We start from the raw sequence: 22,988 nt of genomic DNA on the forward strand, positions 1-22,988 counted from the left end.
TGGAGCAGGGAGACAGGGTCGGATGGAGACACCCCCCGTCGCCGGAGCGCTGAGCCCTCTGGACACTGGCTGGGGCTCCCTAGGGCTTCTGGTGACCCCCGTGCATTCTGTAGCACACAGAGAACCTGGGGATGGCTTCGGAGGGGGGATGCGGCGTTGGAGAAAGCCCTGGAGACTCAGCCCAATGAGGAAAGGGAAAAGGAATTACAAACTGTGTCCAAGTGCACAAAATTAATTACTCAGAAGGACCAGCTGTTCCCCATATTCAGTGAGGACAGAACAAGAGGAAACAGGCTGAAAGGGCTAAGATTTGAATTTAGATACTGAGAAGGATTTCCCTATGGTGTGTGAAGCAGAGGCCTGGAGATCCTAGGAAGGGTTCGTGGGATGAGCCTCCAGGGCGTTCTGACCTGTGGAAGGAAGGCAGGTGACGTGGAGTCCGGCATGGAGGCAGGAGACTGGACAACTTGAGCTTTCAGAACCGGCTGTGAGTATTGGGTTCGAGCATCGCTCTTGACACCGGAGCAGAGCCGACTTCATGGGTATCGACCCCTGCAGACGCACGGGCCCCCCGGCGTGGCTTACGGCTCTGCTGTTGCCGTCTTGAAGTTCTTAATGATGTTTGAACAAAGGGCCCAGCCTTTTCATTTTGCTCTGGGCCCCACAAATGATGTAGCTGGTTCTGCACCAGGATGAGTAGGAAGCAAAAGCAAGGGCGGGTGGGGGGTGGTAGTTAGCAGAGGGTGAGCTGGCCTTTGTTTCATTTAAATTGCAGTGTGGGAGATTTAGATCAGCCAAGCTCAGGATTTTTTCAGATGTAAGAGACACGGAAGCAGTGGAACGGGGTCCTACTACCTGAGGAGGAGAAAGAACTGCGGGTCTCCTTTAGGAGAGAAGTGGGGCAGATACCCATGAATTCCGTTTGTCCGTCTATTCAACACAGAGGACAGAGTGAGTTTTGTGGGCTGGACGCAGCCTGAGTTTTGCCCCGAGGTGGAGGGAGGAGTGATCTCTCTGGGTCTCCTTCAGCTCTCAGCGCCAGCACCATCATGTCCTGAAGACAGCGGTAAACCAGGGGTCGTGGGGCCCGGGTTTCAGGCCTGGATCACCCCTCTGGGCCTCACTTTCCTCCTCTTTACACGGAGGGGTTTAAACCGGATACTTCCAGAGGTCGTGCCCAGCCTTCTACTATCTTGTTTGGCTCTAAGATTCAGAAAATGGCCTGGTCCCATGCCCGGGGGTCACAGCTCAGGTAAGAAAGCAGTGTGGTGGGTGCTGGGGTTTGGAGAGGGTGGGGAGCCAGAGGTCGCCAGATTGCCCGACTTGGAGCCACCAAGTCACCCTCCTCTTCCTCTCCAACTCCTCCAGGATGTCCCCTGGACGGGTTCATCCGCTCCTTGCCTACCCCTGAACCGTCAGGGTGACTCATCTCAGGATGGAACCTCTTAAGGAAGGGATGGCATGTCAGGGCAGCAGTCTGAGAGGAGGCGGTGCCCGCACAATGCCTCAGGGGGAGTTGGCACGTGGCCTGGGCTCTGCTGAGAAGCTGCTCCGCACCACCCGCTCCGGGGCAGGCCAGCGACCCCTGCACTGCCCCAGCGCCGCTACCCTGCTCAGCCTCCTGAGGCTCTGACTCCGCCACCAAACCGGCCCCACCACTGCGGGCAAGAGTGGGGCTTGGACTTGGAGTCCCTGCGTGTGAGCCTTTGTCCCCACACCTGTGCCAGGCGCTGACAGTTCCTTCTCTACCACACCCGGGAAGAGTCCCCTACCAGCCGTAAGACCCGCACAGATGTCCCGGTTGTGCAAGAGAGGGAGGCCGAGCCGTAGGGTAGGAGAAAGAGCGCGAACCAGGAGTGAGGAGACTGGAGGCTCCGCTGTGCCACGGGGGCCTCGGTTTCCTTACCTGTTCAAAGGTGCGTACTAGTGCCTCTTCTACTGAGAGGTACTTACCTGAGGGCTTGTTACCCAGATGAAGGTATAGCCACTGCAGAGGACTTTGAAGGATGAAGGGACCGTTCTGAAAAAAAAAATTGAGAAATCCCAAATAAACACAGGGTGAAATAAAGAAACGAGATACTGCAGAGAAACTTAATACTGAGGGGCACCTGGGTGGCTCAGTCGGTTAGGTGTCTGCCTTCCACTCAGGTCATGATCCCAGGGTCCCCCGATCGAGTCCCGCATCAGGCTCCCTTTTCATCGGGGAGCCTGCTTCTCTCTCTCCCTGTACCCCTCTACCCTGCTCGTGCTCTCTCTCGGTATCTCTCTCTCAAATAAATAAATCAAATCTCTAAAAAAGAAAAAGAAACTTTATAACAAGAAGCACCTGTGTCCACCCCGACCCTCTTGCTACAGCCAACCCTCTTCCCAAAATCTCAGCTATTCCTTTCTCTGACGTTTACTTTGCTGACTCTAAATAGTCTCTCCATCTTTTTTTTTTTTTCAGCTTTGTTGAGGTTCAATTGACAAATAAAAATGTAAGATATCTGAAGTGTGGGGCAGCCTGGGTGGCTCAGCGGTTTAGCGCCGCCTTCAGCCCAGGGCGTGACCCTGGAGACCTGGGATCGAGTCCCTTGTCGGGCTCCCTGCATGGAACCTGCTTCTTCCTCTTCCTGTGTATTTGCCTCTCTCTGTGTCTCTCATGAATAAATAAATAAAATCTTAAAAAAAAAAAGATCTCTGAAGTGTGTATCATAACAATTTGATGTATGGATGCATGGTGCATTCTTCCCATCAAAATAACACATCCATCACCCCCATATTTATCTTTTTGTTGTTGTTATTATTGAGAAGTTTTTTGGTGAGTGGAATTTAAGTCTACATTCTTAGCTAACTTCAATTATACAACATGGGGTAATCCACTATAGCCACCGTATTACACGTTAGATCCTCAGAACTTCTTCATCTTCTAGCTGATAGTTTGTGCCTTTTCACCAACCTCTCCCTACATCCCCCACCCCTCAGCCCCAGCAACCACTTTTCTACTCTCTGTTTTATGAGTTTGCCTTGGTTTTGGATTTAACATATAAGTGACACCGTGCAGTGTTTGTCTTTCTGCTGCTCCTACATTTGAAAGCTTCAGGCATTATATATTTTTAAAGATTTTATCTTTAAGTAATCTCTACACCCAACGTGCGGCTAGAACTCATGACCCTGAGACCAAGAGTCACCCGCTTTACCGACTGAGCCAGCCAGGAGCCCTCAGCCATTATTTCTTTTTAAAAGATTTTATTTACTTATTCATGAGAAACAGAGAGAGGCAGAGACACAGGCAGAGGGAGAAGCAGGCTCCCTGCGGGGAGCCCCATGTGGGACTCGATCCCAGGACCCCGGGGTCACGCCCTGGGCTGAAGGGAGGCGCTCAATCGCTGAGCCACTCAGGGGTCCCTCAGCCATTATTTTAAAGCTTCAGGATTTAGGCCATTTATTTGTTTTTGTTTTGTTTTGTTAATTTTCTTCTTCTTCTTCTTCTTCTTCTTCTTCTTCTTCTTCTTCTTCTTCTTCTTCTTCTTCTTTTTTCAAAATTTAGGCCACTTAGATTCTCTTTTCTTTCCCTTCTAATTATTGATCATTATATTATTATTTTATAAGTTTAAGTAATGCATCTTTAGTTCTTATTCTATTGGCGTCCCACAGTATCTCGTGACTTTTCGCTAATTAAGACTCCGCACCCTTCCCCAGAGCTGCAGTTGTGCTACCGTGAAGGAAGACGTGTCAAGTTGAGGTGAACATCTTGTTACTGGGGGATGTTCGGTTGAAAGATCGTTGGAGGTGCCTTGAAGGTCTGGCTGAGTGTTTAGGATGACACCAGAGTTCCATCAAGACTTTGGCCCACTCTAAAAAGTAGATCCCAAATTTGTGGGGTGAGGGTAGGCAGAGTTGCCCAGCAAGGGGGTAGAGGCCTGGTAGGCTCTTGGGTGGTGCCAAGGGGACCGTTACTGCCTAAGGAGAGAGTCTGTGGGGTTAAGGGGACTATCCCCAATGGGGAGGGCTTGGTATTTGGACAAGGAGCAGCTCCCCAGGATTTGAGAGCTGGTAATGGCCCCAGCGGGGAGAGATTGTTTGAAAGAGGGTCTGAGCGGCTGGGTGAGGCCACAGGCCAGCGGGATTTCCTTCGGCTCCAGCCACTCGGGTGGGTGGGACCGGATTGCTGGAACTGGACACAGGAATCTGCCTTTGTTTCCAGCTGGAGGGGAAATGCCATAAATCCTGCCCCTTTCCCACCCCTCCGGCATCCGTGCCCAGGCTCTGTCCTTGCAGTACCAGACAGCCTGGTATGGAGGGCCGTCAGCAAGTTCTTGATTCTAGGGCCCCCTCATCTGAAGTCCTCTGCCCCAAATTCCCCGAAAGCAGATCATGGGCACGGATGTAGGAAATAGTGGTTGGGAGGTATCCAAGGCTGGTCTGGAGTAAATAGCCACAAAGCAGGATTTAGGTTTTGACTTGCTCTACTCTCTCCTTTCCCTCCGAGGAGCATGGCTTTTCAGCGAGGTCTAAGGGTGAACGAGGCCCCCCTCCCCCCACCAAGGCCCACTGCAAGTCGCTGAACAGACCACGACTCGGAGCACAGTCACCTGGGCAGTGCATGGTGCAGACGGGACCCCAGGGAGGGGGAACCTGCCTTTATTTCCCCCTCTGTCAGTGGGTCTGTGTGCTTGTGTACCTGTGTGATGGGGTGGGTTCGTGTGTGCTTTGCCGGGGCCGGGTGGGCAGCCGGCCTGTGTGTACTTCTGTGCCTGGGAACCTGCAGGCCCCTGTGGGACCCTGGCTGGCCGGGTATTGGCCATGCTGTTGCCCATGTGACTGATGCAAGTGGCAGGGCCCCTCCCACGCCAAGCCCTGCCATCAAGTCCTCCCTCCAGACACGGCACCTTCCTCAACCAGGGTCCCCCTGAGGAAAGGGAGCAAAGTGTGCAGCTCTGATTCTCTGCAGGAACCCCAGCCAGGTGGTTTGTCAGTGAGACCAGCTGAAATCTGACGGGGGAAATGTCCTCAGAGGTCAGGGAGAGGAATGGGGGGGGTGAGGAGGGAAGCGGGGCCTCGTGGTTGGTGTGGCATGGGTGTTTCCAACCATTTGGAAAGTACGACTGCTAGAGGGGAGGGAATCCTGTTCGGGTGCCCCAGTTTGGAAAAAAAGGGGCATAAACCAGTGATCCCCACCTGCCCCTCTGTCCTCCCTACATACGTGCACTCCCCTGCCCTCTCTCGGCCCAGCAGCACTTTTCTGGGGCATGCCCTGGGGTGAGTGGGGACACCGTGGCTCCTGGACCAGGACAGGCCCTACAAAGAGGAAGGAGATGATAAAGGGCCCCCTGAGCCTCCCAGATCTTGGTGGAACCTGAACTCCACTCTCGTCTATACACGTTTATTAAACCTGGACAGGCTGGGCTCAAAGCCAGGGACTAGGGAGACAAACCCAGCTTCTGCCCATGCAGGAGTGAGGGGAGGGTGTCCCAAGAGTCCTCACAGGCCTGGCTGACATCCCAGGGTGTCCAGAAGGCCAACTTCTCAGTCCTTTCTGTAGGATCCCCCCCATGGGGCAGGGTGAGGGTGGCCAGGGGCATTCAGGGGGCAGGCTGGCCAGCCATCAGTGCAGCGGGGATGGGCTGCAGGCCCAGCATGCACTGGGCTTGGGGGCACAGAGCTCACAGGAGCTGGTCTGGGAAGGCTGTCTGGAAAAAGCATGCGTTTCCCCTTCAGGGCCCACCAGATCAACATCCTGGAACCACCAGGAAGGCCACAGGGTTCCAAGGACGGGTCCACTGGCCTCCCCCATGGAGCTGCCCCTTGGCCACACCCTGTCCCATCAGCACAGACACAGAACCCATTGTCCGCTGGGCGCTGACTGCTGGCCCGGGCCACGCACAGTGCCCAGCACACCTCTCCTGTTTGGGCTGCAGGAGGACCCTGGGAAGCAGGGATTACATATTATCACCACTTGAGGTTACAGGTGAGGAGACTGAGGGACGCCTGGGTGGCTCAGTGGTTGAGCATCTGCCTTCGGCTCAGGGCGTGATCCCGGGGTCCTGGGATCAAGTCCTGCATCGGGCTCCCTGCGTGGAGGCTGCTTTTCCTTCTCCTCTGCCTGTGTCTCTGCCTCTCTCTGTGTGTCTCTCATGAATAAATAAATAAAACCTTTAAACAAAACAAAAAAACAAACAAAGAGACTGAGGCTGCGAGCGGTCCCTGGTCACAGACATGGTCAGAGGTGGGGCCAGGATCCAAGCCCGGGAGCTGCCCTTGGCCGAGCACAGCCAGGGGCCTGGTCCTGAGGCCCTCGGCCTCTGCTGACACGTGGAAGCTGCAGGAGCCGGGCTGGCGGGGAGCAGTGGGGATGCTGGTGGAGAGGCTGACGTGGGCTTCTTTCCTCCCTGGGGCCTGAAAGGCTGGCAGCTGTGAGAGGATTAGAGGTAAATGGCTTGGCCTGGGAGGAGCGCTTGCGGGACTGCAGGCCTGTAACTGGAGCGGCCCAGGCTGGCCAGGGGCAGACGGTGGTCTCCAAGGTGGAGAGGCTTGCCTCTGCTGGAAAATTGACCCCCACCCCCACCCCGAGCCCAGATCCAGCCCAGATGCAGCCCACACTAACGGGAGGGAGGGAGAGAGCCACGGGGGGCTACTTCTCTGGTCCTGAAGATGCCCAGGCTGCCCCTGCGCCCTAGGACAACTCAGGCCTGTGGGACATGGCAGGGAGAGGCTGAGAGAGGACAGTGGTGATGCTAAGGGGGGGACAATGCAAAGTGCTCCACGCTCACTGAACGTTCCCAGCGGCCCCGTGGAACGTGTTTTCATTACCTCCACTCGAGGTGGGAGAGGCGGAGGCTCAGAGAGGCTCAGTGACTTGCCCAAGGTCGCCGGCCAGCTCCTAGGCTGAGCGTGCAACCACCGTGCTGTTCCAAGCCTGCAGATGTAGCTTCTTTCCCTGGCTTCCATGGGAGGAAAGGACTCGAGCTCCATCCCGGAGGCCTGGAAACAGCTCGACCCAACTTAGTTCCCCATGGCCCTTCCACAGCACCTCAAATCTTGGTAGCATTTTACAGTTTACAGTACGTCTTCACCATGTTATCCAACGGATCTCTCCCCAAACCCTGTCTCCTCCCATTAACAGACGAGAAAACAGGGGCGAGGGGAACTTAAGTGCCGTATTCACGCAGGTAGGAAATGATCAATTAGCCTTGAACTAGACTAATGGACTGGAGTGGCCCAGTCCACCATAGTTGCCTTCAGAAGCCTCCAGCAAAGGGGCACCTGGGTGGCTCAGTAGACTGAGCATCTGACTCTTGGTTTCAGCTCAGATCATGATTTCAAGGTCATGAGATCAAGTACAATGTCGGGCTCTGTGCTTAGCAGGAGTCTGCTCCTTTCTTTCCCTCCTCCCCACTTGTGCTCTCTCTCTCAAATAAATAAATCTTAAAAAAAAAAAAAAAGAACCCTCTGGGAGAAATCACGCACTATCTAACCCAAACAAGTCATTGTCACTTCAGTGTGTCTGTGTGCTTTCCCCTATTCAAAGAACAGGTTTATTTTTCATTTTTTAATTTTTCAAAATTTAGTAACACATGACTAAAAAGTCAAAACGTTCTGTGCAGAATAATCCCCAAGTAATTTATGTAGATGCTCCACCTCCAGGAAGATGGGACATAACTCCCCACTCCTTCAGTGTGGGCTTCACGTAATGACTTCCTTCCAAGAAGCACGCTGTACAAAGGGGGAAGGAAGAGTGACATCACAGGGAGAAACCTGACAAACACGGCTTCAGGCAGGTGACTAAGGCTCCCTCACCGTGACGTTCACAGCACGTGCCCTTCATGTGATGTGATGAGAATGGCATGTCACCCCTGTGGTCTTCCTCCTGAAAGCTCATAACCCCCGTCTCATCATGAGAAAAACATCAGACAAATCCCAAATGAGGGATTTTTCTGCTAAATACCTGGTAAGTATGCCTCAAAATTGTCAAGGTCATCCGAAACAGGGAATATCTGAGAATCCGTCACCATCAAGAGGAATCTACAGCAACATGACAACTAAATGTAATGTATCGTGGTTGGAATTCCGGACAGAAAAGGGACATTAGGGAAAATCTAAGGAAATCGGAATAAAGGTTAGACTTCAGTAACAATGATGTATTAATGTTGGTTCATCGACTGTTTTTTTCTTAAGATTCATTTGTTTATCCATGAGAGACACACACACAGAGAGAGAGAGAGAGAGAGAGAGGCAGAGAGGCAGAGACAAGAGCAGGCTCTTCTCAGGAGCCCAATGTGGGACTCGATCCTGGATCCCAGGGTCACAACCTGAGCCGAAGGCAGCAACCCAACCGCTGAGCCACCCAGGTGTCCCTTGGTTCATCAACTGTAACAAATATACTATACTCGGGTCAAAAATAGAGGTCAGGAGTGGAGGGCGTATGGGAACTCTGCACCATCTCCACAACTCTTCTGTAAATCTAAAACTGTTCTAAAAAATAAAGCTGATTTTTTAAAAAGTCAAAAGTCTCAAAAAAATATTCGGTGGAAAGTTTCCCTTCTGCTCTTAGAGGTCAGTTGCTCAGTCATCTTCCTGAGCAAAGGGCCATGTTTCTTCCCACGGAGGTTCCCGCGAGGCAGCCGGGTTCTAGCCCAGGGCCTGGCCTCCACTCCTCGATGGCTGGCTCTCAGTCCTGGTCTCTGTCAGTTTCTAGTGTGTGACCCCAGCAATTCCTTGCCTCTTCTGTGTCCCGTGTCCTCGAGGATAAAATCCTCCTAGGATTATTGGGAGTGTTAAATGCACTAATATATATAGTAAGCACCTTATAAACGGTTGCTTTTATTATTACAAATAAGCAAACAAATGTATTTATGGAGCAAATGTGTTAAAAAAAAAAATTCCCGGGGTGGGGGTGGGGGTGCCTGGGTGACTGGGGGTTGACAGTCTGAGGGATCCTGGTCCCAAGATCATGGAGTTGAGCCCTGTGTCGAGCTCTCAGCTCTGCTCAGACTCTGCTTGTCCTGCTCCTTCCCCCACTCTCTTTCTCTGTCTCTCTCTCATAAATAAAAATAAAATCTTAAAAAAAAAAAAAAAAAAGGAAAAAAGAAAAAAAAAATACCCAGGGGTGCCTGGCTGGCTCAGTCAGTGGAGCACGCAACTCTTAATCCCAGGGTTGTGAGTCTGAGCCCCGGGTTGGGTGTGGCCATTACTTAAAAATAGAATCTTAAAAAAAAAAAAAAAAAAAAAAAACCTGAGTCAAAAAAAATTGTAAATAAGGCACACACACAAAATTACTAAGTGCCTTTTCAAGAAATTTTAGATCATTGGCTAATAACCCCACCTATGGGTCATCTAGGGGAAGTAATTTTGTTTGACGTACTATTTACTCTTGATTGGGGCCCAGACTCTATTATATATAAAGTTAAGCGGTTAAGCTGTAGAAGATTGATAAATAGCAAATCATCTTTGTCTGGCAAAACCAAAAAGTGATGGTTTTGCCATGTAGGAGTTAACTTTTTTTGTACCTGCCTTTCCAATCTTTTTTTTTTTTTTTTTTGAAAAATTGTTTTACATACTTTTCCAATCTTATTCAAGCATTCTCCCCTCCACTGTCAGTAATGGTTCTTTCTTTCCCTCCTTCGATCCCTCATTCACTAATAGTTCAACACATCCTGGTACTCACTATATGCTTGTATTAGTCAAGTTTATCTTGGTGTAAATTTTACTTTGACAAATTAAAAGTCGTATGCCGTACACGCTGCTCCACCCCCTGACTATTTGCACTTAATGCATCCTGAAGGTAGTTTTCCATCAGAACATAAAGAGCTTCCCTGGGATCCCCGGGTGGCTCAGCGGTTTAGCACCTGCCTCCGGCCCAGGGCATGATCCTGGAGTCCCCGGATCGAGTCCCGTGTCGGGCTCCCTGCATGGAGCCTGCTTCTCCCTCTGCCTGTGTCTCTGCGCCCCCACCTCTGTCTCTCATGAATAAATAAATAAAATCTTAAAAAAAAAAAAAAAAGAAAGAGTGTCCCTACCTTGTTTTACCGCTGTGTGGAAGACCACATAGGGATGTGCGGTAATTAAGCCCAGGATCAATGTAGCTAGTCCTCTAGCTCAGGTGATGGACACTTAGGTTGTTTCCACTCTTATGATCGCAAACAACGCTGTATAAATAACGTCCTAGGTAGGTTAGAGTAGAATCATTTGCACGGAGGTGGGTGGGTAAGCAGAAGGGGCTCTAGAGGGCCAAGGAGCCTTAGGGAGGGCCCGATCCCCTGCTCCCAGCCTGGCCTAGCCCATCTTCCCCTGATTCTGTGCCCACCTAGCCTCCTCCTCCTGCCTCCTCCTCTCCAGCCTGAGCTCCTGGTATCTCCAGATAGGAAGGGCGAGCTTCTGAGTCTCTCGAGGCCTAAACTCTAGCTTGAACTGTCTGGGAGGTGAGGATGCCTTGGACAGGTGGATCTTGGGGGCCTGGGGCCTCGGGGTGCTACTGTCTCTGGGTTGTAGCCACTGAGGGCACACACTCAACATGCCCTGACGGCTCTGGTAGGGGATGAGGACCCGGGAGCCAGGGACTACCTGGGGGGGCTGCGGGGCTGGGGGCGGGGGCGGGGCAGTGCCCAGCAGCTCTGGCACAGACTTGCTCCGGGTGCCCAGTGTAGGTGGGCAGTCCGGGCACAGAGTGTGGCAGGCGGTGGTGAGGAAGGGACTGGCCAGGCTGGTCGTGATGGTCACAAGATGGTCCAGGACCCCCCCCTCCTGCGGAGGCTGGGCAAAGGGGAGGCTCAGGGTGGCCTGCAGTCGCTCTAGGAGAGATGGGGCGCCCTGGGCCTGGGCCTGGGCCACAAGCCCGGGCAAGGCTGGCCACTCGGGCTGGTACTGCTGGCTGAGCTGCTCTATGCGCGGGCGCCGCAGCAGCTTCCGGATCCTCTGCACGGTGTCAAAGCTGTCCGTCAGCACTGCCCACTCCAGGGCCGTCTTGCCCCGAACAGGGTCCACCGCGGTCAGGTCAGCGCCTGGGAGGGGGCACGGGAGTGACATGGGGTGGGGACAGGGATCGGTGGCTTGCAGAAGGGCAGATTCTTTAGCAGCGGGACTGATTTGGGTTAGATTAAGGACCACAGAGTCCCATCCTGTTGCAGCTGGAATCTGGGAGCCGTCAGTGGCCACAGCCTCGGGCCACTTTATTAATATATGATAAAATTAAAGTCCAGAGAGTAGGAAAGGCGTCAGAGGGACCTGGTTGGAGGGGGCGGTCTCCAAACCTGGAGCAGAATAGGGACCTCCTGAGGCAAGGAAGGGATGGTGGGCAGGTTGGCGGAGGCCTGAGCTGTACCTGCTGGACAGGTAGAGGGGGGGCCTGCTGGCCCCACCCCCTTCTCTTCATCACCACACCCCTTTAATCTGGGGTGGGGAAATAGCAGCCACTTTGGGATAAAGGAGGGGTGAAAGTTTCCTCCCTCCTCACCCCAACACAGTCAGATGGGATAGGGAAAGGAAGAGTTGGAGGCTGGGGTTCCCCGGGGTGACCAACAGATGGCAAGCCCACTCAGGGAATGGTGAAGGCCCAAGGCTGCATGAGCAGTGTGGACTTCACCCCAGAAAGACTCCACACGGCCACATGCCTCGACGACGTGTCATCGTGTCCCTTGGACCCTGGCTTGTCAGAGATGGAAGTCATCCCAGAGAAAGCCAACACCCTCATTGTACTGGTAAGGCCCAGAGAGGGAAGCCATCTGCCCAGGGTCACTCAGCTGGCGGCAGAGCCAGGACTAGAACCCAAGGGTCTGGTTCCGGATATCAGGGTTTTTTTTTTTTTTTTCCAGCGGATCTAGGTTATCCTCCCAAGCTTTCTTTTCTGAGACCAACATTCACAGTGTAAATAGAGCTACCAGTAGCTGGGTTTTGCTGGTTGTGAGAGGCTCATGCACACTCCCCTCCTCCAGGAAGTCAGCCTAGGTTGATCCTCCATCTCCACCTGACAACTATCCAGCTGACTTAGCATCAGGCTGGAAGGCTTGCGGAGGGACTGGAGGTCACAAATCCTGGTCCAGGCCCCATGCACCTGCCATGAGGAGGGCAGCCACGCATTCCGAACGGTCCCGCATGGCGGCCTTCATCAGTGCTGTTAGCCCCCGCTGGTCCCGGCGCTCCAGGTCCAGGCCCGGGTAGTAGTTGAGCAGGAGACTCACCAGAGGCACATGGCCTGCAGGGCACCAAGGATGGGGCTTAGCTCTCCCCCAAAAGAGGGTGATGAAGCCCCGGACCCCCGTCCACCAAACACAACAGTGCTTTGGGTGGGAGGAAGTTACACAAGAAGTAGGGGATTGTGACCCTGTGTGAAGGGGGGGAAGTGGTGGGAGGTAAGGCCAACAGTGTCTCACCTGCTTGGGCAGCCAGCATGAGGGCTGTGTCCCCTTCTTTATCCTGCTGGTTCACATCGAGGAAAGGGCAGCGGCTGAGCAGGGCCACCACACTGCCGAAGCCGTGGTAGCAGGCGACCATGAGGCCTGTCTGGGGGAGGGGCAGCTCAGCCCCAGCGCGCTCCTCCAGGATCCCCTTGGGGGCCTGTGCCCTCTCAACCCACACCTCACCCGGGATGCCCCGACCTCTGTTCAGACCCCCCCCTCACCCCCTCCTTTCCTCCCAAGGATCCAGGCACGGGATGAGTGTCGTGTGGCGGGGACACAGAGATGCCCAAGCTGCCCTGGGAAACACCTGGGGGGGTGTGGGGTGGGAGCTCACCCTCCCATTGCCATCCACCTGGGCGGCCTCTTCCGGGGAGACCCCACCGTCCAACGCGGCTTGGAGCTGGACAGGGTCATTGCGGACACAGGCCCAGTACAAGGCCCCCAGGCTGCAGCCCGAGGCAGGGGTCTCCGGGTCGGGGCAGGACGATGCCTCAGACATGGGGTGGGGGATGCTGTGCAACGGGCGGCTCCTCCTCTTCCAGCGCAGGGGTGGGAGGCTGGGGGCGGGGAGGGGGGGACAAGAGGACAAGAAGGCCCGTCCCTCCTCCTCATGCAGCTGGCATCTACAACACAGAATAGAAGGGAATGGGGTCTCCCTGGACCCCAGGGCAGCGCCCCAGCTCCCCATCCACCTTAGGGCAGGACAAGCTGTGGGCGGGAACCCTAAGAGGCAGAAGTAGTTGGTGGGGGGGACCCCAGTAAGAGTCCAGCAGCGGGGGCCGTCTCCTCTCTCCCTCGGGGCCTTACCCGCGAGTGGGGGCTCCTAGGAGGCAGTCACCGCCGGCGCGCCAGCATCCCCCGCACTCCTGGGGCACACTGGCGGGTCCCCGGGGCGGCCCCAGGGCGCTCTCTCTCCCCAGGAAGCGAGGCAGGTAACAGATGGCTGGACTTAGGGAGGGAGCTGCTGCAAACCCCCCCCCCCACGGGGCTGAGCTGGATCAAGCTGGGTGAGCAGCCCGCACGGGGGGGGGGGGGGGGGGGGGGGGGCTCCCCTCTCGCAGACACCTGACCCTCCCGAGACCCCGCCCCCAGTGGGCGGGGCCAGACCAGGCAGCTCCTCCCGCGGGGGGCGTGTCTAGGGTGAGGCCCCGCCCCCTCCAGACACGCTCACCTGGGCCCCCCCATCCGACCCAGAAGCGCGCCCCTCGGGACACCCTGCAGGGTGGTAGGTCGTGAGAGGTCCCGGCCCCGCCGGGAAAGCCCGCAGCCCCTTTCTCTTTGCGGATGGAGGAGGGGGAGGTGGAAGGAGGGGGTGCGAGCACAGACATCTCTTTGAACTGGGGGGACTGGGGGAGGTGGGGCTCCACGGATAACCTGGATCTTTTTTATTTTTATTTTTTTTGAGGTTCTGGGGAAATTAAGATACAGAATTGCCTAATTAGGGGTGCAGAAATTACGATCTAGTAAATCGCATGGACTAGTTCTGGTATGGTAAACTAAGTACGGGATATTTAAATTGCGTTGATGTTAGAACAATCAAATTATTTATAATTTTTATTATTTATTTATTATTATTATTATTTTTTAAAGATTTTATTTATTTATTCATGAGAGACGCAGAGAGAGAGGCAGAGACACAGGCAGAGGGAGGAGCAGGCTGCTTGCAGGGAGCCCGACGTGGGACTCGACCCCGGGTCTCCAGGATCACGCCCTGGGCCCAAGGCGGCACCAAACCGCTGAGCCACCCGGGTTGCCCCTATTTATAATTTTTATTTTATTTTATTTTTTAAATTCTTTTTATTTATAATTTTTAGAATGATAATTAAACCATGCTTTAAATTAAATTAATACTAAATATTAAATTTAACGGGTCATTTTTGGACCTCAGGTGTAGAAAACGGAGTCAACCTTGTTCTTCTGTTTATATCATTCCCACCATCAGCAGGTAGGAGATCTGCTTTTATTTTACTTTATTTGCTTGATCTCTTTCATCCCTGATCCCCAAAGCCCATTCTTCTCCTCCCTCCCTTTACCAATCGGCACTTACATATCCTTGAAAACGCACATTGCATTAAAAAAGGTAGTGTTGGTTTAGTATGGTTTTTAAAATTAATTTCAGGGGACGCCTGGGTGGCTCAGTGGTTGAGCGTCTGCTTTAGGCCCAGGGCGTGATCCTGGGGACCCTGGATCGAGTCCCACGTCGGGCTCCCTGCATGGGGCTTGCTTCTCCCTCTGCCTGTGTCTCTGCCTCTCTCTGTGTCTCTCATGAATAAATAAATAAAATCTTTTTAAAAAATTAAATTAATTTCAGAAGCAGGGTTTCGCGAGCCATCACTTCCATATAACACCCAGTGCTCATAACCTCAATTGCCCTGTTTAATGCTCATCACCCAGTTACCCCATCCCCACCCTCTCCCCTCCAGCAGCCCTCAGTTTGTTCCCTAGAGATAAGAGTCTCTTATGGTTTGTCTCCCTCTCTGATTTCCTCTTATTTTCCCCTCTCCTCCTCTACCTGGTTTATGTATGTTTTAACCAGCACCGTAGGACTGTGTGACAGAGCTCGTTCTGTTTTTTCCACCCCGTGCTGTTCTGGAGATCTCCCCTCATTGCGTTCGGTGCAGTGTATCTGCTAGGAGTGTCTTTGGTGGTGAGCAACCAAAAGCTGGCCTCTGCGGTGTGGTGGCTGCCAACACCGATCCAAAACTCCTTTGAGTGTTTCTTGTGAACTACAGAAGCTGGAAAACCAAAAGGACACTTCCTCAATTCCCCTGGGCTAGAAATCTGTGATTTAGGTTCTGCTCTTGTGCAAGACATAAATTTGGAACAGAGCTAAATGCCATGGGACATCTGTTTTGCTGTCACGGATCAGGACAGATGTAGTGGGGCTCTGGTGAGCAGCTTCCTGATTCATCAGCTTCCTGTAGTATAGTGACTGATGCTTCCGATCACAGGCAAAGGTCATGTGCTTGGCAAAGCTGGGAGCTGTTTCTGAGCCTAGAACCTGTTTCTCCACTCCTTTATGTCTAACCGAGCCAGATCTATTTCTGCTGTCTGCTGTCGAACCCAACTGCCACAAGTGGCTTAACCAAATCGGGGTTTATTCTTCACACAAGATTAAGAAGTCCAGGGATAAGCTGTTGGTGTTGATATAAACTGATGGTGGCAGGGCCTTCTCTGGGAGTCTGTTAACTTTTCCTCATGGTCACGAGATGGCTACTGCACCTCTAGCCTTCACGGTCAAGTCTGGTGAATGCACACTATGGAGCTCTATGCAGCAAATAGAAGAAATCTACTCGATTAGGTGTTAGATAGCACTAATCAGATGTCACAATCCCTATCTGTAAACCACACCCCCCTTCTCTCTAGTCACTTTTTAGTGAAGTGTGACCACTGGCCACAATCTTGGCCAATGAAATGCAAGCAGTAGTCTAGTGGGTGAGGCTTCTGGAAAAATCTTTGCTCTCTTGATAAAAGATAAGGGGCATAGCTTTTTATCTCTTTCTTTCTCCCAACTTCCTCCTGCTGCATAAAGTTCTGTACTGTTCATCTATCAGATTTTTCTAATCTGTTCTTCCGGTGTTGCATACTAACTTGCCTCCAACTCTCTGCCGCTGCAAATAATGCTGCAGTGGACATCCTCGTACGTGTCTAGCAGCCAGACCTGTGACAGGGTGGTTCTGAGACTGTTAGGTCAGAGGGCACACGCATCCTTACTGACCAGGCTGCTCTCCAATTGGCAGTGTGCCCACCAGCAGTGCATGTAAGCCTCCCCACACCCTTGGCCAATCTGGTAATTATTCAGCCTTCTAATTTTTCTCTAATCTGATGGGACAGAACTGTAAGGTAATATCACTAGTTTACACTGGATTTTTCTGATTATCAACACGGTGAGCATCTTTCCGAACACCTGAGAGCCATTCTTGCGTCTCCTCCTGCAAATCGCCTGCTCATAGCCTTCGTCCCATGTCCTGTTGAGCTTTCCTATCTTTTTCTCATTGCTTTTTCAAGAATTCCTTCTAATATTCTAGATAATAAACCCAGTGTCGAGTGCGTTTTAGATGTTGCCACTGTTGTATGTGCGTTTCTTTTAGGTTGATCTGTGGTGAGCTTTGCTGAAAGAAATCCAGAAGTTTGATGTGATTAAACTCATCAAAATTTTTCCTTATGCTTTGTGCCTTTGGGTCTTGTTTGAGAAGCACTTCTCACAGTGAAGTGAGATCACAAAGATCTTCATTTCTTTTATTAATTTTGCAGTTTTAATTTTAATAATTCTGTATGAACATCTGAAATTTACTCATATATAGCGTGAAGAAGGGATCTGTTATGGACTGAATTGTGTCCCCCTAAAATTCATACGTTGAAACCCTAACCCTCAGTGTAATTTTATTTGGAGTTGGAGCCTTTGTGGACAAACTTAAAATTAAATGAGGTCATGGAGTGGACCCAAATCCAACAGGATTGCTGTCCTTTCCAGAAAAGGAAGAGACACCAGAGCTCCTCCTGCTATCTCTCCCTTTCTATTTCTCTCCCCCACCCTCCACCCTCTCCTGAAGGGAGCACCATGTGGGACTTGATCCCAAGACCTGGCCCCCTGGGGGATCATGACCTGAGCCAAAGGCAGACGCTCAACCACTGACCCACCAGTGTCCCTAAATAGATCTTTAAAAAAAAAAAATTTATTAGGTTAAAATCTAAGGGAGGGCAGGATCTCAGACAAGAAAACAAATCAAGCGGGCAGCCTAGTTGGCTCAGTGGTTTAGCACTGCCTTTGGCCCAGGGCATGATCCTGGAGTCCCAGGATCGAGTCCCGCATTGGGCTCCTGCTTCTCCCTCTGCCTGTGTCTCTGCCCCTCTCTCTCTCTCATGAATAAATAAATAAAATCCGTAAAAAAAAAAAAAGAAAAAAAAAAGAAAAAGAAAAAAGAAAAAACAAATCAAGGAATCTGCTTTAGTTTGAAAATATTTGTTGAATTAGGCAAACTTCAGCTTCAATTTCCAGTCTTTTTTTTTTTTTTTAACTTTTATTTAAGTAATCTGTACACTCAACTTGGGGCTTGAGCTCATGACCTTGAGATCAAGGGCTTTCATGCTCCTCTGACTGAGCCAGCCAGGTGTCCCACAATATCCATAGTCTTCATCTTTGACAGAACCAAAGTAAATTTAATAGGAGATTTCCAGGGATCCCTGGGTGGCGCAGCGGTTTGGCGCCTGCCTTTGGCCCAGGGCGCGATCCTGGAGACCCGGGATCGAATCCCACGTCGGGCTCCCGGTGCATGGAGCCTGCTTCTCCCTCTGCCTATGTGTCTGCCTCTCTCTCTCTCTCTCTCTCTGTGACTATCATAAATAAGTAAAAAATAAAAAAAAATAAAAATAGGAGATTTCCAGAATTTTCCAGCACCAATGAAAGACAAAAATTTATAGATCCAAAAGCAGGATAGATTTTAAAAAATCCAAAGAAAGATAAACAGTAAGAAATCCATACCTACACACAAAAGTATAACTTTATTTTTTTTAATTTTTATTTCTTTTTTTTTCAAGAGTAAAACTTGGGGGGATCCCTGGGTGGCTCAGAGGTTTAGTGTCTGCCTTCGGCCCAGGGCATGATCCTGGAGTCCCAGGATCGAGTCCCACATTGGGCTCCCTGCATGGAGCCTGCTTTTCCCTCTGCCTATGTCTTTACTTCTCTCATGAATCAATAAATAAAATCTTCAAAAAAAAAAAAAAGTAAAACTTTACATTACCACAAGTAGATTTTAAAGGCAGCAAGAGAAAAAAAGACAAGCTTTTTTTTAAAGATTTTATCTATTTATTCATGAGAGACACAGAGAGAGAGAGAGAAGTTTTATTTTTTGGGAGAGAAGTTTTAAAGGAAAATACACTTGTTTGCAATTTTGTTTTTTGTTTGTTTGTTTGTTTTTAAAGCTTTTTTTTTAAATTTTTATTTATTTATGATAGTCACACAGAGAGAGAGAGAGAGAGGCAGAGACACAGGCAGAGGGAGAAGCAGGCTCCATGCACCGGGAGCCTGATGTGGGACTCGATCCCGGGTCTCCAGGATCGCACCCTGGGCCAAAGGCAGGCGCTAAACCGCTGCACCACCCAGGGATCCCCTTGTTTGCAATTTTGTATGAAAGAATAAAAATTAGTGTGTGGGGGCAGCCCTGGTGGTGCAGACTCCCTGCATGGAGCCTGCTTGTGTCTCTGCCTCTCTCTCCCTGTCTTTCATGAATAGATAAAAAAAATAAAATCTTTAAAAAAAAAATCAGTGTGTGTCTCATGAATAAATAAAATGTTTTAAAAATAAGATTTATTTGTTCATTTTAGAGAGAGCAAGCGAGAAAGCACAGGCATGTGGAGGAAGAGGGGAAGGGCAGAGGAAGAGGGAGAAAAAAACTCAAGCAGTCTCCGTGCTGAGCGTGCAGCCTGATGCAGAGCTCGCTCCCATGACCCTAAGATCACCACCCGAGTGGAAACCAGGAGTCGGACACTCAACTGACTGAACCACCCACCCAGGCGCCCTGCTATGTGGCCACTCTTCTATGCTTTTCAAATAATTTGAATTTTCTATTTTAACTAGTATTTTTACTGTTTTACTCGGTAATATCAGTCCAGAGTCCAGCCACTCATGTTATTGGAAATAGAATTTCCTCTAATCCTAATTAATTAAAAAACAACCAAAGAGTAATATGGGGAAAAGACATGGTAATTAATTCATAGAAGAAATACAAATGGCCAATAAACATATGAAAAGATGCTTAATCTCACAAGTAAGCAGGAAAAGGCAAATTAAAACAATAATGAAACATTGCTTTTGGCCCATCAGCTTAGCAAAAATGAAACATTAATAATATTAAGTGCTTACACTGTTGGGGAAATGTAAATTAGGGAAGTATTTTTGGAAAGCATTTTGACAGTATCTATCAAAATAACAAATGTACATACACATGAACCCAAAAATTCAGCTTTTAGAAATCTTTCCCAAAACAGTACTTGCATATGTGAACAAAGATATATTGTATATGCTTTGCAGCATTGTAATTATTTAAAAAAAGAAATTTAGAAATGACTTATATGTCCGTCAGTAGAGGAAGGGCTTGAAAAAAGCATGCACATAAGATTGTGCCTCCATTAAAAAATAATGAGATAGATCCATATGGCCTCCTTGGAAAATATCTCTGAGACATGTTAATTGGAGAGAAACAAGCTGTATATATATGATGTATGTGTGTGTGATGGGCTAACTTACATGTACGGAAATGCATAGAAAGGACTAGAACAGTAGTTGTTGACATTGGCCGCACCGTGTAATCACTTAATCACTTAAAAAAAAAATAGTAGCGGGGCACCTGGGTGGCTCAGGCAGTTAAGCATCTGCCTCCTGTCAGCTCAGGTCATGATCTCATGGGGCGCTCAGCGGGGAGTCTGCTTGTGGATTCTCTCTCCCTCTCCCTCTGCCCCTGGCCCAGCTCGCTCTCTCTCTCTCAAATAAATAAATAAATCTTCTTAAAAAGGGACGCCTGGGTGGCTCAGCAGTTGAGCGTCTGCCTTCAGCTCAGGTCCTGATCCCGAAATGCTGGATAGAGTCCCACATGCCCCTCCCTGCATGGAGCCTGCTTCTCCCTCTGCCTGTGTCTCTGCCTCTCTCTCCCTCTCTGTCTCTCATGAATCAATAAATAAAATCTTAAAAAAAAAAACACACACAACACAGCCAGAGCCCTGGGTGACAGAGAAATAGATGAGCTCTCAAACTTGTTAGAAAAATAAATTTAGGGATGCCTGGGTGGCTCAGCAGTTGAGCATCTGCCTTTGGCTCAGGTTGTGATCCCAGGGTCTAGGATCGAGTCCCATATCGGGCTCCCTGCGAGGACCCTGCTTCTCCCTCTGCCTATGTCTCTGCCTCTCACTCTGTATCTCTCATGCATAAATAAATAAAATCCTTTAAAAAAAAGAAATTTAAAAAATAAAAAATAAATAAAACAAAGCCAAGCAAACAAACAAACAAACAAAATAGTAGGGGCGTCTGGCTGGCTCAGTTGGTAGAGCATGTGACTTGTGATCTCAAGGTTGTGAGTTTGAGCTCCACGTTGGGTGTAGAGATTACTTAAAATAAGTAAAAGTTAAAAATCGAAATAAAGAAAATAAAATCCGGGAAGCCCAGGTGGCTCAGCGGTTTAGTGCTGCCTTCCGCCCAAGGTGTGATCCTGGAGACCCGGGATCGAGTCCCACGTCCAGCTCCCTGCATGGAGCCTGCTTCTCCCTCTGCCTGTGTCTCTGCCTCTCTCTCTCTGTCTCTCATGAATAAATAAAATCTTTAAAAAATAAATAAAATAAAATCCCCCCATGTGATTCTAATGTGTGGCCAAGTCTGAGGACTTTTGTAAAGAATGACTGATATTGAAGCGTTGCCAGGGACACCTGGGTGGCTCCATTGGTTAAACATTGGCCTTTGGATCTGATCCGGTCATGATCCTGGACTCTGGGACAGAGCCCTACGTTGGGCTCCCTGCTCAGTGGGGAGCCTGCTTCTCCCTCTCCCCCTGTTTGCCACTCCCCCTGCTTGTGCTCCCTCTCCTCCTCTGTCAAATAAATAAATAAAATCTTAAACATATATATTAAAGGAGGCTCCTCACCCAACGTGGGGCTTCAACTCATGACCCTGAGATCAAGAGTCATGGGTCATGCTCCACTGACTGAGCTAGCCAGGCACCCCTACCCAACCTGCATTGTACACAGAGTTCATCACTTCTCGGGGCGCTGGGGTGGCTCAGTCAGTTAAGCATCTGCCTTAGACTCAGGTCATGATCCCAGGGTCCTGAGATAGAGCCCCATGGCCGGCTCCCGGCTCAGCGGGGAGTGCCCCTTTCCCTGTTCCTGTTCTCTCTCTCCCTCTCTCTCTCTCTCAAATAATAAATAAAATCTTTTTTTTTTTTAAGAGTCCATTACTTCTCAGTGTACCCCTGAACTTCACTCACTCATTCATTTGTTCAATAACTATGAACCGAAACGTGCCTTGTGTCGGGCAGGTACTTTGGCTCTTCACAGGAGTTATCTATCATTAATCTTGTGCTTGGCTGTTTCCCTCACCTTGGTCATGTTTTCCTTCTGCATCTAGCCCAGTCTTGGCCACTCAGGAAATGGGAAGTTCGCTGACAGTCCCTCCTCTGGCCTGAAGAGTCCCCTGACTACCACTCAGCAACGACTGTAGAGGGATAGGAGACTTTGATCTGTGCCGAGAGGCCCCAAGGACATCTAACTGGGTAAAAGGGAATTTCACATTTTGCTTTTTGGGTGATCTTTCCCCCCAGGCGGAGGTCACTCCCAGCCTCAGCAAGGGTCCTGTTCAGCCAGGCCACGCTCAGCCAGCAGGTGGCAGCCCTGGGCAGGACTTGGGAGAACATCCCCACCCCGAGGAGCCTATGGCAGAGGGTCCTGGGGTTGGATGCCCGGCAAGGTCTTGGCAGGGCAGGGCACAGGAGGAGGGTGAATGGGGCCCAGTTTTGGTCCCACAGAATGGTAGCCGGGGGGTTTATTTGTGTAGATCAGCTTTAATCAAGCTGGCTGGTACCCAGATGGTTTGTGAGGTTTCTTTTACCTTCTGCCTGCAGCAAGGCTCCATCCATGCCAGGTGTCCCGTCCAGGCCTCTGCCCTCAGGCAGACCATTTGCAGGTCCCTTCCCACTCCCCCCTTTCCAGTTCCCCAGGCTGGGTCTTGACTCTCCCTGTGTCTGTCTTCGCTGATGGGGATGACTGTGGTAGAGGGGGGCTGGGGGTCGCTAGTTAATGGGTAAGATACTGGATCACGTTCTGGGCGTTACAGGTACATCTCAGGGGCCTTCAGAGTCTCAGTTTGGCAGTCTTAAGGATTAAGGATTAACAGTGAGGAAGAGGGGGGATCCCTGGGTGGCTCAGTGGTTTAGCGCTGCCTTCAGCCCAGGGTATGATCCTAGGGACCCGGGATCGAGTCCCGCGTCGGGCTCCCGGCGTGGAGCCTGCTTCTCCCTCTGTGTCTCTGCCTCTCTCTTTCTCTCTCTCTCTCTATCATGAATAAATAAATAAAATCTTAAAAAAAAATAGTGAGGAAGGGGGGCACCCAGGTGGCTCAGTCTCAGTGGCTGAGCGTCTGCCTTTGGCTTGGCTCCTGATCCCGGGATCCTGGGATCCAGCCTGGTGGTGGGCTCCCTACAGAGATCCTGCTTCTCCCTCTGCCTATGTCTCCATTTCTCTGTGTCTCTCATGAATAAATAAATAATAAAGTCTTTGAAAACAAAAACAAAAAACCAAAACAGAGAGGGAGGGTTATCCTCCCTTTGATCCCTGGGCTCTGATGGGAGTGAACCAGAATGCTCTTTTCTCGCCACCCTAACTTCCCTTCACTCTCCAGCTCTTCACTGCCTTCTGTCTGTCCATCTTCCTTCTGTCTGCCTGACTTCACTTCTCCATCTTTTCAGTTTTGATCTCATCTCACTGTCTGGACCTTTCCTTCTCTCTATCCCTCTAAAACTCTCTCTTAAGCCCTGGCAACACACATTGTCTGGAGCCGGCTTGACTCTCTCTATCTGGACTCCGATTGTCAGGCCGTATCTCCAGCCATCTAATGCCTTGGGCTGGGATTGG

The 22,988-nt window shown here is 50.7% G+C and overlaps 1 protein-coding gene and 1 long non-coding RNA gene across 5 annotated transcripts; one reads left to right on the forward strand and one right to left on the reverse strand.

Annotated features, from left to right (window-relative positions):
- Positions 1 to 3,156, forward strand: LOC112667246 (uncharacterized). Of its 4 annotated transcripts, none has more exons than XR_007406506.1 (4): positions 2 to 487; positions 776 to 1,252; positions 1,369 to 1,916; positions 2,447 to 3,156. It is a non-coding gene; the product is annotated as an uncharacterized LOC112667246 (long non-coding RNA). The 4 variants fall into 4 exon arrangements; XR_007406505.1 differs by having other exon boundaries at positions 3 to 487; positions 816 to 1,252; positions 2,447 to 3,155; XR_004809826.2 differs by having other exon boundaries at positions 5 to 487; positions 944 to 1,252; positions 2,447 to 3,154.
- A 6,899-nt stretch (positions 3,157 to 10,055) lies between these two features.
- Positions 10,056 to 12,468, reverse strand: ANKRD33 (ankyrin repeat domain 33). The gene is made up of 4 exons (XM_025458897.3): positions 12,348 to 12,468; positions 12,008 to 12,169; positions 11,086 to 11,121; positions 10,056 to 10,979 (listed from the first exon to the last, which is right to left on the reverse strand). The coding sequence occupies exons 1-4, from the start codon at positions 12,466 to 12,468 to the stop codon at positions 10,255 to 10,257; spliced, it is 1,044 nt and encodes a 347-aa protein (XP_025314682.3). The 3' UTR covers positions 10,056 to 10,254.
- Between the last annotated feature and the right edge of the window lie 10,520 nt (positions 12,469 to 22,988).

This window comes from Canis lupus, chromosome 27 (assembly GCF_003254725.2).
Source record: "Canis lupus dingo isolate Sandy chromosome 27, ASM325472v2, whole genome shotgun sequence".
In the NCBI taxonomy this organism is placed as follows: domain Eukaryota; kingdom Metazoa; phylum Chordata; class Mammalia; order Carnivora; family Canidae; genus Canis; species Canis lupus.